The 18,493-nt window shown below is 44.6% G+C and overlaps 1 protein-coding gene across 3 annotated transcripts in view; it reads right to left on the bottom strand.

Annotated features, from left to right (window-relative positions):
* RNF216 (ring finger protein 216) overlaps positions 1-18,493 on the bottom strand; it is a 185,878-nt gene that overhangs the window by 35,259 nt on the left and 132,126 nt on the right. For all 3 annotated transcript variants that reach the window (XM_033963367.1, XM_033963365.1, XM_033963366.1), the window contains exon 14: positions 3,662-3,759. In XM_033963367.1, the coding sequence (XP_033819258.1) occupies positions 3,662-3,759 (98 nt within the window). The remainder of the gene's footprint in view (positions 1-3,661; positions 3,760-18,493) is intronic.

Below are 18,493 nucleotides of genomic sequence, written 5' to 3'. Positions count from 1 at the left end.
TTTTGTCCACCCCCCCCCCGACCCCAAGAAAAAACTATAATTTATTTGAATCATGTAATTTTTTTTTTCATGAGCCACAGTCAAAACACACGCCACAGGCACGCTTTTCACAATACTGGACTGGTCGCTGACTTTTACTCGCCAAAAGCCGACATCACGCTTGGAGAAGTACTTGGCGATGATGAAGAATTGACCAGAGTGCTCATTTAAATATTGATGAGCCCTTTTGCAAGCAGAATCGGTAAGCCGTTTGGATAATCTGCTACTAAAATACATGCAAGCTAAACTGGCTGGAACTGGTTTCGTAACCGCATTAAAGGCAACCTTAAGTTTTGAGAATCTGGCCCCGAGCCCCCACTGGCACACCTGTTCCTAAAGTATCTAGACAACTGATCCTCTCTTCTCTCTCCCCTCTATAGCGATTAACTTGCTCTATTGATCACTCTCTCCTCAAAAATGGATTTCCTGTCCTATTAACCCTCTTTCTTCCTCCCCTCTTAAAGTCAATCAATTTGTACCTTTGCTTAATCTTTGTAAACCGCATAGAACTTCACGGTATTGCGGTATATAAGCTGTTATTATTATTATTATTATCTCCCCCCAGCAGATACCTCTCTGTCTGTCTTTATCCCTTTCTTATACCGCAGGGTTTGGGGGTCTCTGTGGCACACAAATACAACATTTTTTAGTGGTTGACAGGACCTTTCAGTCTTGCACTACAATGTTGGAGTTCCTGCAACACCAGTTTCCTTCTTCAGTTGGTGTAGCCTGACCTCCCCACTATCTTTACTGTTTCCTTTTCTTAGCTCCTACTCTGTGCATAGGAAATAGATAGATATATAGATAGATCAAGACAGAGAGGTTCTCCCCAATAGATATCCTCAAGAGTGAAATGTGCCTAGACATGAAATCTTAAAAAAATGCAAAGAAACCTACCCCCAAACAGATGCACTTTAACCATGAGATCTTCCTTTATTAGGGTTACCATTTATTAAAAAGAAAACCCTGGACACATAACCCCGCCCCATTCTGCCTTCAGCCCTGCCCCCCAGCTCCACCCCGTTCCATCCCCAGTCCCGCCCCATTCTGCCACCCAGTCCCGCCCCCGGCAAGCCTCCTCTCTTCTACAATCAGCTCCGGCTGCTTCTGGAGGGCCTAGAGCCTGCACAGATGTGTGTTATGCCATCTGCGCATGTTCAGAGGCCCTTTAGATGTGGCTGGAACTGGTCAGGCTAATTTACAGCTATTATCACACAGTATTGCTCATTCAAGGACTATTTTCATATTGCTTTTTTCCTCTACAGATATTTCCAAGACAGGAATATGTGATCTACAAACTACCACACTGAATTTGGCCAGGTGTCTGAATATATGTACTGTATATCTATTGTAGGATGCAGCGCTGGTGATAACTACTTCCCCCTTCCCCCTCTATATAGCAGGATATGGCCAGTTCTGGGTCTTCCTTTCCCTCTAGAGAACAGGAAGTGCTATTGTTTCTTCTCCATGTGCACACACACCTGCAGTGATATCACATAGCAGGACTGCATTTAAATTTAGAAACCAATTCTTTTTGGCTTTGATTAAACTATGACCTGATTGCAAATTCTCTGCCAACCCTTGCCACTAAAGCATTCAGACTTAGTGTTTTGTCCACAAACTTCATTAAAAAAAAAAAACCCAACCAGATTAAAACCAGACGGCTGATGTGAAAGATGAACTCAATGGTTTAAAATTAGTCAAGCATCAAAAAAAAATACAACATAGTAGACCCTTAACTGTATGAGTCAACTTTCAGCATCCACCTTCTCATTGTGTGATGAGAATCTTGAGTTTTAAGAGAATAAACTTTTTTGTTATTACACTTCTCCCTCCATATTTGCGGTTTCAGCATTTGCGATTTCGATTATTCACGGTTTTTAGCTTGCTGGCTCCTCCCCCCAAAATACATCAGCTTGCATAGAGAAATCGCTGATTCCCAGCACTTTGTTCACCGTGTTTTGCCTCTACTTCAGTAACAGACCAGGTCTCCCACCGTGTTAATCGCGGTTTCACTATATTCATGATGGTTTTTAATAGAAAACAGCGAATAACATATGAAAAAGTTATTCGTGGTTTTTCTGTATTTGCGGTTCTGTTAATCCCCTATCACAGCGAATACGGAGGGAGAAGTGTAGATCATAGCTATCTGGACAGTTAGCTTTATTTTGTCAGGAAAGTATGAAACATACCAAATCAGACTTTTGAGGATGACACAAAGGGAGGGAGAAGAGCAGGAAAAATGAGGAAGGCAAATATCCATGCATTGAAATATGGCTAATTTTATGTCAAGATGTTTCCTGACATGCTTCTATTACTGTGTTTCCCCGAAAATAAGACACTGTCTAATATTAATTTTGGGTCGAAGAAGGCATAGGTCTTATTTTTGGGTAGATCTTATTTTTTTTTTTTTCATGTACAATGATCATTTCTCCCTTCTTCTCTTCCACCCCAATTCTTTCTATTTCCTTTCTCTCCCCCACATATGCAGCATATTTCCTTCCCTTTCACCCATCTCCTTGTGCAGTATCTTTCTATCCTTCCCTCCCATCCTCCTGTGCAGCAGAACCCTTGTAGCTTCTATGCCTCCCCTTGTGCAGCAGAATCCTTGCAGCTTCTATCCCTCCCTCCCTCCCTCCCCCCTTGTGTAGCAGAACCCTTGAAGCTCCCATCCCTCCCCCTTCCTCCCATCCCTTGTGCAGAACCTTTGAAGCTCCTATTCCTCTCTTCCTCCTATCCCTTGTGCAGCAGAACCCTTGAAGCTCCTATCCCTCCCTTCCTCCCATTCCCCTGTGCAGCATCTTTCTATCTCTCCCATTCCCCCCCCCCCGGGACCCTGACCCGTTCATCTCTCCCTCCCATCTGAACCCTGATCGCACAACCGAAATACCTGGTAACAAACAGCAGCATAGGCTGCACTGCAGCCTTCTCATGCCCAGGCGTTCCTCTGCCGCCTCACTGATGATGTCATCAGCAATGCGACACACAGAACGCCCAGGTTTGAGAAAGTTGCAATGCAGCCTGTGCTGCCGTTTGTTCCCAGGTATTTTGGTCTTGCGGTCAGAGTTTGGATAGGAGGGAGAGATGGGAGGGTCGGTGGGGAGGGGGGTTGCGCTGTTGCTGGCGACTAGGGCTTATTTTGGGGGGTAGGGCTTATATTAAGACCTATCCCGAAAATCATGCTAGGGCTTATTTTCGGAGTAGGTCTTATTTTTGGGGAAACACAATAGTTTTATTGTATTTTCGTTTTAGACCAATTTTCTTTTATTCGTAAACCGCCTTGATGTCTGATTGTGTGTGGATGGAGGTCTATAAAATATTTATAAATGCATAAATATATTTATAGCGAGGAAACTCAAAGTGGCTGAACATCTTGTAGTAATCCAGCTCTGTGGTCACTTTTACAACGAAGCACTTACAAGATATGATGCTTCCTTTAAATCGTGTGGTGCCATTCAAAGAAAATATATGAATTCTGATCTACATATACTTTTTTTTTAACCTGCAAGTAAACCATGTCTTTTCAATCAAAATAGTTATACATTGCAAATGGAGTAAATTTACTGATCAATTCAGCAACTCGTACATAAGTAAAATAAAGAAGGAAGCCAGCTTTACTCACATGCTTGTTCTATATTTGATCTCATTCTTTTCAGCCACTTGTTCACAGGTAAGGTCTAGGTGTTCCTTCCAGGGTCCTTGACATTTCCGGCAAGTTTCCTGACAAAATAAATGATTTGTAGTGAGACAACATGCCTATCATCTAATTGTGCGAGAAAAAATAAAAAATTATAAATATCAATACTAAACTTCACTATAAAAATTTCACTATAAAACAACTAACTAGTTACACATTAAACAATTGCATCAGACTGGTTTGGATTGTAATTACAATTACAATTAAAAAGCTACTTTTGGAACCAAACCTTTAAAGAATGCTAAAGAGCTCCAGATAAACCCCGCCTTCATTCCTGGACCACCCCAGTGCTATCTGAATAGCTCTATTGAGTTTTATAGTGATATTCTAGATAATACTGCTGAAAGACCATGTGTGGTCCCAGTCAGTGGATCTTAGGGCTTCTTTTACTAAGCTGCACTAACGGTTTTAACGCGTGCTGAATTGCTGTGCGCACTAGACGCTAACGTCAGCATTGACCCTACACGGTCCGTGTTTCAGAGAACACGCCTTCCTCAAGGGTCCAGTTGGATGCTATGATCTCAAAATACAATTGTAGACTAAAAACAATGAATGACTTTTGGAGAGTCGTTTATTGTTTTTAGTCTACAATTGTATTTTGAGACCATAGCATCCAACTGGACCCTTGAGGAAGGCGTGTTCTCTGAAACACGGACCGTGTAGGGTCTGGTATATTTCTATTTATTCGTGTTTTTTTTGGAAGAAGAAATAAATAAATAATTTTTTCAGAACATGTCTTCTATTTTTATTGTTTGGATTGTTTTCACTGTGGAACATTGGGTCTTCCATTTTTTGTTTCTTGACGCAGTAAAGGCACCAAATCCCATTCAAATTCCTATGGGCTTTGGTGCATTTACCACAGCTGCATCGCTTCTGCGCCTTTGCAAATGGGGCCCTAAGTTCTTTTAATAATCAGGCCATTTGTTTTTTTTCTTAGAAACATGACGGCAGATAAAGGCCAAATGGCCCATCTAGTCTACCCATATGCAGTAACCATTATCTCTTCCTCTCTCTAGAGATCCCACGTGCCTAATCCACGCTTTCTTGAATTCAGACACAGTCTTTAACTCAAATTCTGAAGAAATAATTGCCGAATCAATCCTTGTGATCACATTCAGCAATGAGATTATCCATTCAATCAGTGAATGAGATACATTATATAAAACATGGTCTACACCTATTTTGGTGGCAGGTCCAAGGTTATGGATATGGAATTCTTTACCAGGTTCTTTAAGATTATGTAATAATTTGAAATAATTTAAAATACAGTTAAAAACTCAGTTTTAAACGCATTTTGTTAGAATGGATGATCTTTGTAGCAGATTCTTTGAATTGCAAATTTGCCTTTTCTTGTTTAAAGGATATTCTGGCAGCTAAAAGATTTGTAATGTTTGTGCTGTACTGATGTTTTATTGATGTGATTTTATTGTAATCCGCTTAGGCATTCAAAAGAATAGACTTTTTAAAAATAAATCAATAAAATTTCAATATCACTGATCACTAACAACATAAAGTAATGTAATGTAATTTATTTCTTATATACCGCTAAACTCCGTTAGGATTCTAAGTGGTTTACAGAAAAATAGACAATAGGGTACATTAAAATTATAAGTAAAATAGGTACTTAGATATTCCCTTACTGTCCTGAAGGCTCACAATCTAACTAAAGTACCTAGAAAAATGACAATTAGTAGAGTAATGAAAAAATAAAATAGAGATAGAAAAGAAAAAATAAGAAAATAAACATTCTAATAGGACTACAATGATCTAAAGGACTTTGAAAGGTTGAAAAAAGAGGGGAGATAGGAAATAGAAGCAGAAGGGAGAACCGTTGAAACTACAGAATTCTTGGGAAATTTAAATGAAATTTAAATAATAAAATAGGAAACAAAACCAAGTGGCAAAACAATGAAAGAGATTTAAAAATAAAATATCAAACTAAAAAAGAAAGTGAAAAAATAAAAATAAACAGTCAAGACTGAAGTCCAGCTTGAAATGACTTCACTGCTTTGGCTGCGAAACTTCTCCAGATGTCATCCGATCCTTGTCAGCAAACCGGAAGCCCCAAATTCAGAGTCTCCGGTCATCAACTCGTCTAAGGTATTCACTCTCTCCTCCTGCATGTCAAATCCACTGAATCTGACTCTTTTCAGGACAGGCACCACTCACGTCTCTCTGACCGTTTGCGGCGCCAACCATGGCCTCCCCCTCGTGGTGGCGGTGGTGGTCGCTCCTCATCATGGTCGAAGCTAGCTTCTCTTAGTCGACGCTGCTCAGCAGAATCAGGCTGGCGTCAGGGTCGGGTGCCTCATCAAACGATGATGTCAAATCAAACTTCATAATCACAGCTTAATGGCCCTTATATAAATATGATTTTGCTTCAGTAATAAAATGAGGTTAATTGTGTTAAGTCCTCTTGGATATCATGTAACTCAAGAGATAGCTATTTCGCTACAGATCCTTCTATGATGATACAAAACCTGCCAAATTACAGCAAAAGTCTTTGTTTACTTATCTATAGCATTTTAAACACCTTCCCAGCCTTGCAAGGTCATCCAAACCCGTATATAATGCCTCTAGGGGAATGGTGGGAGCAAAACCAATAATCTACTTTAAAAAATGCATGGGATAAACAGAGGATCCCTATATAGAAGAACATGGAATCAAACAAATTACATGACCTCTGCGCTTCAGATAGGGCATAAAAGGGTGTGACCTGCAAGGAGTGCCTTGCTGGGCAGACTGAATGCACCTTTTTGATAATTGTGCATACCATCATTTTATGGTAATAAAAACTCGTGAATAGTCCTTAAAATAAACTCAGTCATCATGGGTCAGACCAGTGGTCAATCCAAGTCACAAGTACCTGGAAGAAACCTAAATAGCAGCAACATTCTATGCTACCGATCCCACTGTAAACAGTGGTTCCCCTATGTCTGTCTCAACAGCAGACTATGGACTTTTCCTTCTGGAACTTGTCCAAACCTTTTTTAAACCCAATTATGTTAACTGCTGTTACTACCGTATATACTCGAATATAAACCGGGATTTTTGGGCCAAAAATTGGCCCAAAAATGGGGGTCCCAGTTTATATTCGGGTCATTGCTCCCTTCCAGGCTGCCGCCGCCAGGCTCTGCCCCGCCTCCCTCCCTGCCCTAGCCTCAAAGGTACCTCATCTGGCGATCTGCGATGGAGGTGCAGGGGGCAGGAACAAACTTTCTCCAAGTCCCTGCCCTGCTGCTAACCGGATGCCGGAGTTTCTTAGGCTGCTGAGCGACACGAGCAGGAGCGCGATTTGGTGCTGCTGCTCGGTACTGAGAGGCATCCTTACTGGCTCCGCAAATTCTCACAAGAATTTGCGGGAGCCAGTAAGGATGCCTCTCAGTACTGAGCAGCAGCGCCAAATCGTGCTCTTGCTCATGTCGCTCAGCAGCGAAGAAACTCCGGCAGCCGGTTAGAAGCAGGGCAGGAACTTGGAAAGTTCGCTCCTGCCCTCTGCACTTCCACCGCGGATCGCCAGATGAGGTACCTATGAGGCTAGGGCAGGGAGGTAGGGTGCAGAATCTGACGGGAAAGGAAGGAAGGGTGCTGGGTGCAGAGTATGACAGGGGAGGGTGGAAGGAAGGGGACTGGTACAATGCTTGACAGGGGAAGGGGGAAGGAAGGGGGCTGGTGCAATGCCCATAGTGGGGGGGAAGGAAGGAAGTAAGGGGGCTGGTGCAATGCCTGACAGGGGGGGAAGGAAGGGTGCTGGGCGCAGAGCCTGACAGGGGGGGAAGGAAGGTGCTTGGCTCAGAGCCTGGCAGGGGAGGAAGGGAGGGGGCTGGGTGCAGAGCTTGACGGGGCAGGACACTTGAATATTAAGCCGTCTGACTTATATTCGAGTCAACCATTTTTCCTCCTTTTTTTGGGGGAAAAGGGGGTCTCGACTTATATTCGGATCAACTTATATTCGAGTATATACGGTATATCCTCTGTAATGAGTTTCAGAGCTTAACTATTTTTTAATAAAATTAATTCCTTCTATTTGTTTTACAATTATTTCCATGTAACTTCATTGGGTGTCCCCTAGTCTTTGTACTTTTGCCTGTTCTACACTACTCAGGATTTTGTAGACCTCAATCATAACCCCTCAACTGTATCTTTTCCAAGCTGAAGAACCCTAACCTCTAAGCCTTTCCTCATATGAGAGGAGTACCATATCCTTTATCATTTTGGATCCTCTTCTTTGAATCTTTTCTAATTCCGCTATAATGTTTTTGAGATACGGTGACCAGAAGAATTTTGGGACCCAAAATCAGGGATCTAATAACATTCTATAACGTATACATTGGAAATTAAGAAACAGCAAAAATTGTAAATGTTTGATGGGGATTACATCAAGGAATTGTTGTCTGGATGGGAACATCTGGAAGAAGTAGGGAAGCAGTGGACAAAATTGAAAGGAACTATTCTAAGGACAACAAACCATTTTGTAAGAAAAGTAAGAGGAAAAGGTGGCCAGCTTTGGTTCTCTCAAAAATAGTAGCTGAGAAGGTAAGGAAAAACAGATTAGCTTTCATAAACTACAAAAGACTCCAGAAAGAAGACAGGCAAAAATATCTGGAAAAGTTAAGAGAGGCTGGTCGAGCAGTCAGGAAAGCAAAGATGCAAATGGAAGAAAAAATAGATACGATAAAACAAGGGGACAAGATTTTTTTAGATTTATTAATGATAGGAGGAAGTGCAAAAGTGGCATTATGAAACTCAAAGGTGAAGGGAAGGAATATGTAGAAGCTGATAAAAATAAGGCTGAATTGCTTAACAAATATTTCAGTTCTGTGTTCACAGTTGAAGCGCCAGGAGTGGGACTGAAGAAAACAAAAGCAAATAGGACTGGAGGTGTGGTAGATCCTGAACAATTTTCAGAGGGGCTCGCTAAAAGTGGATAAAGCAATGGAGCCAGATGGAATACTGAGCGAACTTAGAGAAATTCTGGTAGCTCCACTGGGTGACCTTTTCAATGCTTCTCTACAGTTTAGAGTGGTATTGGAGGACTGGAGAAGGGTGTAAGTGGTTTCTGCCCATAAAAGTGGAAGTAAGGAAGAAGTAGGGAACTACATGCTGGTAAGTCTGATTCTGTGGTAAGTAAATTAATGGAAATGCTTTTAAAACAGAGAATAGTATAGTTTCTGGTATCCAGGACTGGAGGCAACATGGATTCACTAGAGGCAGATCTTGTCAGACAAATCTGATCAATTTCTTTGACTGGGCGACAAGAATACTGGAGAGAGGGAGTGTGCTAGATGTGGTGTATTTAGATTTTAGCAAAGTCTTTTGACCTGTAATGTGACATAAACACGCTCGAGGAATGGGCCGCGACATGGCAAATGAGGTTTAACGTGGATAAGTGTAAGGTGATGCTTGTCGGTAACAAAAATCTTACACATGCCTATAGGATGTCCAGTGCGGTACTTGGCGAGACCTCCCAGGAAAGAGACTTGAGAGTACTGGTCGACAAGTCGATGAAGCCGTCCATGCAATGTGCGGCGGCGGCGAAAAGGGCAAACAAAATGCTAGGAATGATTAAGAAGGGGATCACAAACAGATCAGAGAAGGTTATCATGCCACTATACTGGGCCATGGTACGCCCTCACCTGGAATACTGCATCCAGCACTGGTCACCGTACATGAAGAAGGACATGGTACTACTCGAAAGGGTCCAGAGAAGAGCAACTAAAATGGTTAAGGGGCTGGAGGAGTTGCTGTACAGTGAGAGATTAGAGAAACTAGGCCTCTTCTCCCTTGAAAAGAAGAGACTGAGAGGGGACATGATTGAAACATTTAAAATAATGAAGGGCATAGACTTAGTAGATAAAGACAGGTTGTTCACTCTCTCCAAGGTAGAGAGAATGAGAGGACACTCTCTAAAGTTAAAAGGGGATAGATTCTGTACAAACGTAAGGAAGTTCTTCTTCACCCAGAGTTTTGGAAAGCTGGAATGCTCTTCCTGAGGCTGTTATAAGGGAAAACACCCTCCAGGGATTCAAGACAAAGTTAGACAAGTTCCTGCTAAACCGGAACATACGGAGGTAGGGCTAGTCTCAGTTAGGGCACTGGTCTTTGACCTAGGGGCCACCGCGTGAGCGGACTGCTGGGCACAATGGACCGCTGGTCTGACCCAGCAGTGGTAATTCTTATGTTCTTATGTCTGAAATTTGGCAGCTAAGAAATGCAAAAACCTGAGGGAACAGTTTAGGGCGTAAAGAACTTTTGTGCATGAAAGAGGAGTGGGACTTGGGTGTGATAGTATGTGATGAACAAACAAGTTGAAAAGGCAATGGCAAAAGCTAGAAGGATGCTAGGGTGCATACGGAGAGGTACGGGGACAGCTTTAAAGATCTCAATATGTATACTTTGGAGGAAAGGCAGGAGAGGGGAGATATGATAGACACGTTTAAATACCGTATTTGCCGGCGTATAAGACGACCCCCCAACTTTTACAGTTAAAATATAGAGTTTGTTATATACTCGCCATATAAGACTACCCCTTCTTCCGCACACCTTCTGCACAACAAATAAAACTTAAAAGAACATCAGAATTTATTTCAACAATTTTAATTAATTCACTAAAGCTGAATAGAACAATAAACCCATGGGAGCTGCCATGCTATTTGTTTTCTAAACTGTTAACCAAACTGAAACTGTCAATGATAGAAGGAAGATAACACATAGAGGGAGAGAGCAAGTGCCGGGCAAGTCCCTAGCAAGTTTGCTGGCATGACAGTTTCCCTTTAAAAGCCTCCTGTTCGCCCCCGCAACTTCCTTAAGGGCTAGACTCCACACACGGCCGCATGTGCGAGAGATGTAGTAAAGAGAAAAGGGGTGGGGCCAGAGCGCCGCTGCTTCCCGCTGCGCAGGATGAAGGAGCTGGCACCCTTGTCACACTGATGTCCCGCCATGGCCCCGCTGATGTCCCGGCAGGTTTACTAGTACCGTAAGCACCGTAAGGAGGTAAGGAAGGAGATGTTAGGGCATGTAAAGTAAGGGCATGTAAACAGTACCCGGCGTATAAGACGACCCCCGACTTTGGGGAGGATTTTAAGGTACTGAAAAGTCGTCTTATATGCCGGCAAATACGGTACCTATGTGGCTGGCATTTGAAAGGAAGCTCTGGAATGAAAGAGCACAGAATGAAGTTTAGAGGTGATAGGCTCAGGAGTAATCAAAGGAAATTCTTTTTTTTTTTTTTACAAAAAGGGTGGTAGATGCGTGGAACAATTTCCCAGTAGAGGTGGTGAAGACAAAGACTATGTCCGAATTCAAGAAAGTGTTTTGACAGGCATGAGGGATCTGTTAGGGAGAGGAGGAGATAGTGGATGAGGTGGGACAGGCAGACTGGATGGGTCATTTGGCCTTTAACTGCCGTCATATTTCTCATTGGTACAGAATATTTCTGAAGCATTAAGAACAGAATCAGACACTAAGGAAAAAAACCACTCACAAAAACAGTATGAAAAGTTGTTTGGAGTCAATTCAATTTTTAAGGGTAGCAAAAAGTGAGCTACATTTCAAATCTCTTCTCCCACTGACCCAATGTAGCCATCGTAGGAATAGGACCTTTTATGACTGGGCTTTAATTTATCCACACCATTCAATACTTTTATGGAACTTCTCAGGAAACCTGGTTTTTTCCAGGTACCTGTGACCTGTATTGGCCACTGTAGATAATAGGCTAGATCAGGGGTCTCAAAGTCCTTCCTGGAGGGCCGCAATCCAGTCGGGTTTTCAGGATTTCCCCAATGAATATGCATGAGATCTATGTGCATGCATTGCTTTCAATGCATATTCATTGGGGAAATCCTGAAAACCCGACTGGATTGCGGCCCTCAAGGAGGGACTTTGAGATCCTTGGGCTAGATGGACCTTCGGTATGACCCAGTAATGGCTATTCGTATGTTGCCAAAATGTACTACTAGTTCATGTACTTGGAAGATATCTGGTTGCTAAACACATATCTGAAATAAGTTGTACAGCCTCCGGACTCTTATTTAGATGAAAGATACTGTATAAAACTAAACAATTAATGCCATTATTATTAATAAGACACCATTGTTCAGTTTTCCTTTGTGATCTAATTCAATTCTAAGCCAAAGCCTTGAAGCCCCTAGGGAATCTTGGCAGACACAAAGAAAGTGCATTACCAGACTACTGAGGGCTTAGGTGCAAAAGCTTAAAAGCAAGCCAATAAAACCCTATTTGTATTTTCAATTATGTGGTATGTTTTAAACCTCTAAAATATGTCTTGTTAAAGTTGACCTTACTTATTAAAGATATGTTTCAGCGTAATCAACAGTTGGATTTAAAAGACTGAGGTGCAGATTCTCAAAACTAAAATGTGACTTTACATGCTCGCTAAACCAGTTCCATAGGAGGGGCGTTAAACAACCTGGGCCAATCAGAGCCTTAGGCCCCTCCCTGGTGCATCCCAGAATGCACCGGGGAGGGGAAAGTCTGCCATTTTGAAGAGGCAGGTCTGCTGGCCGGAGGGAGTAGGCATCCTACCGGCCATTTGCATGCTGAAACCTCCTTAGAAAAATTTAAAAGTAATCTAAAAAGCTATCTTTATAAAGATACTTATGAATCTTAGATCAGACAATCCTTTTGATTCTCCTATTTACTTTTAGATTAGGTCTCATCTTAACAATTACTCTTAGACTAAGTCTTCATAAAAATTGTTCTTCCCTAATTGTTATTCTATTTTAATTGTTTATTTTAAATCAAATGTAATTTAACCTCTAATTCTTTACGTATCTTTAATGTAACTATGGATAAAATTGTATGTATATGGTTTTAAACTGTTTTATTTGTCCCCCCCCAAATTATTATTGTTATACGCATTGAAAATACTTGATATTGCGTTTAAATCAAAATTTCAATAAACTTGAAACTTGCCATCTATCATAAAGCAAAGTAAAGGGGAGGGGGCATGATGGCAGGAGGGAGTGGGCATCTCTTCCGCTGCTGGGAGAGGGGTGGCACTGCTTGGTGGCGGGAGTGGGCATCTCTCTCGTTGCAGTGTCGGGTGATTGTGCAACATGGTAGGAGAGAGTGGTTAGAGAATCACTCAGCGATGATAAAGAATTGCTCGGCATGATCATTTTAATATTAATGACCTCGTTGTACTACATTTGCATAGCAGTATCGGACACTGCTAGAAAACTTGGAAAAGACCACGGTAAGTCATATTGATAATCCGCCGCTAAAATTCATGCACTCTAAACCGGCTGGAACCTAAGGTCACATGAAGCAGCACAAGGTTTGAACCCACAACCTCAGGATGCTAAGGCTCTAGCTCTAACCACTATGTCATATTTTCCTCTCAAAGGGTGGCTACTAACATGATCAGTGGCCTCCACCATAAACCAGAAGGGGGCAGACTTAAAGATCTCAATAGGTACACTTTGGAAGAAAGGTGGGAGAGAGGGATGACAAATGTTTAAATACCTCTGTGACATAAATGCAAAGAAGGGGAGTCATTTAGTTGTAAGGAAACTCTGGAATGAGAGGCATAGGATGAAAGTGAAAGGACCAATTCAGGGGTAATCTAAGGAAGTGTTTCTTTACAGAAAGAGAATAAGAATTGCCATACTGGGACCAAATAAAGGTCCATCAACCACAGTTATCTGTTTCCAACAGTGGCCAATCCAGAAACCCAAAGAGCAAGATACATGGTTTTGTTGTTGTTTTTTTTTAAACATCCATACATGTGAACCACATTATGAAAATTTGGGATCATCCCGCCCTGGAAGAGAATGCTTGTAAAAAGAGATGAGTTTAAAAGTTTTAACATTTTAAGGTGATAAATCAGAATGAAACACTAATGGAATTAAATTCCATAGGGTAGGAGTAATACTGAAACGCTGATCGTTCTAGCAAGATGTGAATAATTTTGAATGCTGCTGGGATGAACAAAGTGTGAGAAAAAAATGACAGAAGACATCTGTAGAGAACTGAGAAAATATTCTAAAGATGGGATCTGCTCACAGATTCCCTTTTAGCATTTTCATTTGATGAATACACTCAATACAGTAGTCATCTATTCTAAAAAATAATTCCTGGGCAATACACCTCAAATGTATCATCAAAATCACACATACGGTTGTAGATATAGTTGGACAAATTCTGTTAATAAAAGAAAACAATGAGGCAGGCTACTTATGGAAAAAAAACTAAAACACTGTCTGAATTTTTCTAGGACTAGACTATAAGTCAAAACAAATTTCTATAGCTTTTTTTCTGCTAGATGCTATGTGGTGACTGGTCAAAACTGACCAATTAAATAAAATACTCAACACTTCATCCTTTCCAATGGCTGTTTAATTGGGCTTGAAATGTTCATTTTGAATCTCTGGTTGGCTGCCAAGATTAGAATCTTATTGCTGAGAGCGAGCATGCATACATGTGTTCAGTAGGGAGGTGATAATGCCATTGTTTAAGTCTCTAGTAGGGCCCCATTTAGAATACTGTGCAATTTTGGAGACTGTACCTTCAAAAACATATAAAGAGGGTATAGAGTTGGTCCAGAAGGCTGCTACAAAATTGTTTCATGGCCTTTGTCATAAATCTTATGGGGATAGACTTAAAGAGAACTTAATATGTATACTCTGCAGGAAAGACAGGAGGAGAGGGGGATATGATAGACGTTTAAATATCTCCACGGTGTTAATGTACAGGAGGAGAGTCTTTTTCAAATAAAAGAAAACTCTGGAACAAGAGGGCACAGGATGAAGTTAAGAGGTGAAAGGCTCAGTAGTAATGTAAGAAAATACTTCTTTACAGAAAGAGTGGTAGATGCGTGGAAAGCACAGTTACTTACCGTAACAGGTGTTATCCAGGGACAGCAGGCATATATTCTCACATGTGGGTGACGTCATCTACGGAGCCCCGGCGCGGACAGCTTTTCAAGCAAACTTGCTAGAAGTTTCAAGTTTGCACACTGCACCACGCATGTGCGTGCCTTCTGCCCACTAGAGGGCGCATCCCACCTCGTGGTCCTCAGTTCCATAACTAGCTTAGAAGCCATCCCCGGGGAGGTGGGCGGGTTGTGAGAATATATGCCTGCTGTCCCTGGATAACACCTGTTACGGTAAGTAACTGTGCTTTATCCCAGGACAAGCAGGCATGATATTCTCACATGTGGGTGACCTCCAAGCCAAACCAAAAAGGGCAGGTGGGAGGATGGCAATTTTAAGAAAACAGATTTTGTAAAACTGACTGGCCAAACCGGCCGTCACTCCTGGACAGAGTGTCCAGACAGTAGTGAGAGGTGAATGTATGAACCGAAGACCAAGTGGCAGCCTTACATATGTCTTCCATCGGGGTGGAACGGAGGAAGGCTATCGAAGCTGCCATTGCTCGGACCTTGTGCCCCGTGACTCGACCCGGGGGAGGAAGGCCAGCCTGAGTATAGCAAAGGGAGATGCACGCCGCCAACCAGTTAGACAGAGTGCGCTTGGAAACTGGGTGCCCTAATCGATTGGGATCGAAGGACAAGAATAATTGCGGGACCTTCCGATGGGACTTGGTGCGTTGAAGGTAAAATGCCAACGCCCTCTTACAGTCAAGCGTGTGAAGCGCCGTCTCGCCAGGATGGGAGTGGGGCTTAGGGAAGAACACAGGAAGGACAATGGACTGATTGAGGTGGAAATCAGAAACAACCTTCGGGACAAACTTAGGATGGGTGCGGAGGACCACCTTGTCATGATGGAATACGGTGAAGGGTGGGTCCGCAACCAAGGCTTGTAGTTCCCCAATCCGCCTAGCGGAGGTGAGGGCAATCAGAAACACCACCTTCCAAGTCAGAAATTTCAAGAGGGACTTGTTGAGTGGCTCAAAGGGTGGTTTCATCAGTTGAGTTAAAACCACATTCAAATTCCATACGACTGGGGGAGGTTTGAGCGGGGGACAAACCCTGAGTAATCCTTTCATGAAGCGTGTCACCAAGGGATGGAGAGACAGAGGGCGTCCATCCAGGTGTTGGTGGAAGGCGGAAATCGCACTAAGATGGACACGCACCGAAGTGGTTTTCAGGCCAGAGCGCGACAAATGGAATAAGTAGTCCAGAACCGAGGGTACCGGGGCCGATACCGGGTCCAGGAGGAAAGAAGAGCACCAGGTGGAAAACCTGGTCCATTTCTGCGAATAGCAAAGCCTCGTCGAGATCTTGCGGGAGGCTTCCAGCACTTCCCTCACTGATTGAGACAGGTCCGGAGGGGTCAGGGAACAAGAAACCAAGCTGTCAGGTGCAATGACTGCAGATTGGGATGTAACATGGATCCTTGATTCTGAGATAGCAGAGAAGGACCGACAGGCAGAAGAAGGGGTTCCCTGGCGCTGAGTTGGAGCAGTAGGGAGAACCAGTTCTGACGCGGCCACCGAGGAGCTATGAGAATCATCGTGGCCGTGGACGATCTGAGGTGTACCAACGTTCGCATGATCAGAGGGAAAGGAGGGAATGCATAGAGGAACTTCCCGTCCCAATCGAGAAGGAAGGCATCCGCCTCCAGACGATCCCGCGAGTACATCCGAGAACAATATAGTGGTAGTTTGTGTGCCTCCGGAGAGGCGAACAGATCTACCTGTGGCGTTCCCCAGCGAGCGAAGACCTCGTGCAGAACTGCTGAGTGTAGAGTCCACTCGTGGGGTTGCAGGAGTCGACTGAGTTTGTCCGCCAGACAATTCAGTTCCCCCTGGATGTAGACCGCCCGGAGGAAGATGTTCCGGGAGGCCGCCCACTCCCAGAGGCGAAGGGCCTCGGAGCAGAGGGGCCACGACCCCGTTCCCCCCTGTTTGTTCACATAGTACATTGCTACTTGGTTGTCCGTGCGGACGAGGACCACCTGGTCCTGTACTACGTGAACGAAGGCTCGAAGTGCTAGGAAGATGGCCCGAAGCTCTAGCACGTTGATGTGACAGCGACGGTCCTCCGCCGACCACAGGCCCTGTGTGCGAAGACCGTCGAGGTGGGCTCCCCACGCGTAGTCCGAGGAGTCCGTGGTCAGAACCTTGCGAAATGGGGGAGTGCGAAACATTAGTCCCGTGGACAGATTTGAAGAGTCTGTCCACCAACTTAGCGATTTCCGCAAAAGCGGAGTCACCGAAATGAGGCGCGACTCCGGATCGCACTCCTGGCGCCATTGTGATGCGAGTGTATACTGAGGGATCCTCAGATGCAGCCTCGCAAATGGCGTGACGTGTACCGTCGAGGCCATATGGCCGAGCAGCATCATCATGCGCTTGGCCGACACCCTTGGTAGTTGAGAGACCTGGCGGCTCATCCGTACCAAGACTTCCAACCGTTGGGTCGGAAGGTAGGAGCGCAGGCGCACCGTGTCCAGCACCGCACCTATGAATTGAAGAGACTGAGCCGGCCTCAACTGAGACTTTGGAAAGTTTATCTCGAATCCGAGGGTTTGCAGGAAGGCAATAGACTGTCGGGTCGCTGAGATAACCTCCTCCCTGGTCGGGGCTTTGATGAGCCAGTCGTCCAGGTAAGGGAACACGTGGAGCCCGCGAGACCTCAGGGCTGCCGCCACTACTACCATGCACTTCGTGAATACTCGTGGGGACGCGGCCAGGCCGAAGGGCAGGACTCTGTACTGGAGGTGTAGGTCTCCCACCTGGAATCGTAAGAATTTTCGGCAGGTGGGGTGCACCGGGACATGGGTATATGCTTCCTTCAAGTCGAGGGAGCACATCCAGTCCCCTTCCTCCAAGAGAGGATACAAGACCGGGAGAGATAGCATTCGAAATTTCTCCCTGGCCAGGCATTTGTTGAGCTTCCTGAGGTCGAGTATGGGGCGCATGTCCCCGGTCTTTTTTGGGACCAAAAAGTAACGGGAGTAAAATCCCGTCCCCCACTGGTCCTTGGGGACCGGCTCGACCGCCCGAAGCTTCAGGAGAGCTTTGGCTTCGGTCAGAAGGGTCGGTAGTTGCGACCGGTTGCACCAGGCTAAACTTGGGGGACTGTCCGGTGGTGAGGACACAAAATTGAGCGAGTAGCCTTCGGAGACGATCCGGAGCACCCAAGCGTCTGAGGTAATCGCGGTCCATGCCTTCCGGAAGGACCGAAGACGCCCCCCGATAGGAAGGGGTTCTGGTGAAGGTGCGGAGGGGAACCCGCCCCGTCCGCTCAGCCCGTCAAAAGGAAGGCGCGGGCTTAGAAGGGCCCTGCGCCGGGGCTTGGGTTTGTCCCCCTCTGCCTCGTTGAGACGAACGTCTCGGAGGCGGTCTTGAGAAGGACGGGGTCGACTTCTGGGGGTACCGGCGCGGCGGAGGCCGGAAAGGTTTCTGTGGCGGGGGCCTAGGTTTGGGGCGGACCAGGGATGCTAAAGAGCGTTCCTGTTCCGACAACCGTTTGGTCGCCGCCTCCAAAGACTCGTCAAATAACTCGGACCCCACACAGGGCAGGTCTGCAAGACGTTCCTGCAGGTTTGGGTCCATGTCGAGGGTGCGAAGCCAGGCCAAGCGGCGCATGGCCACTGCGAGGGCCGACACCCTCGAAACCAGCTCAAAGGTGTCGTACACTGAATGGAAAAGGTACAACCGCAATTGAGACAGGTTGGACATAAACTTATCGAATCCTGCTCTTTTGGAGTCCGGTAACGAGTTCCGATATTGAGGAAGGTCCTTCACCATCCCACGCAAGTAGGAGGAAAAGGTGAAGGAGTAATTTAGAACTCTGGTGGCCATCAGAGTGTTTGAATAGAGGCGACG

The sequence above is a fragment of the Geotrypetes seraphini genome, chromosome 11, assembly GCF_902459505.1.
Source record: "Geotrypetes seraphini chromosome 11, aGeoSer1.1, whole genome shotgun sequence".
NCBI classification, from domain to species: Eukaryota; Metazoa; Chordata; class Amphibia; order Gymnophiona; family Dermophiidae; genus Geotrypetes; species Geotrypetes seraphini.
Note: the sequence above shows the minus strand (reverse complement) of the source record. Positions and strands in the feature narration are given on the sequence as shown.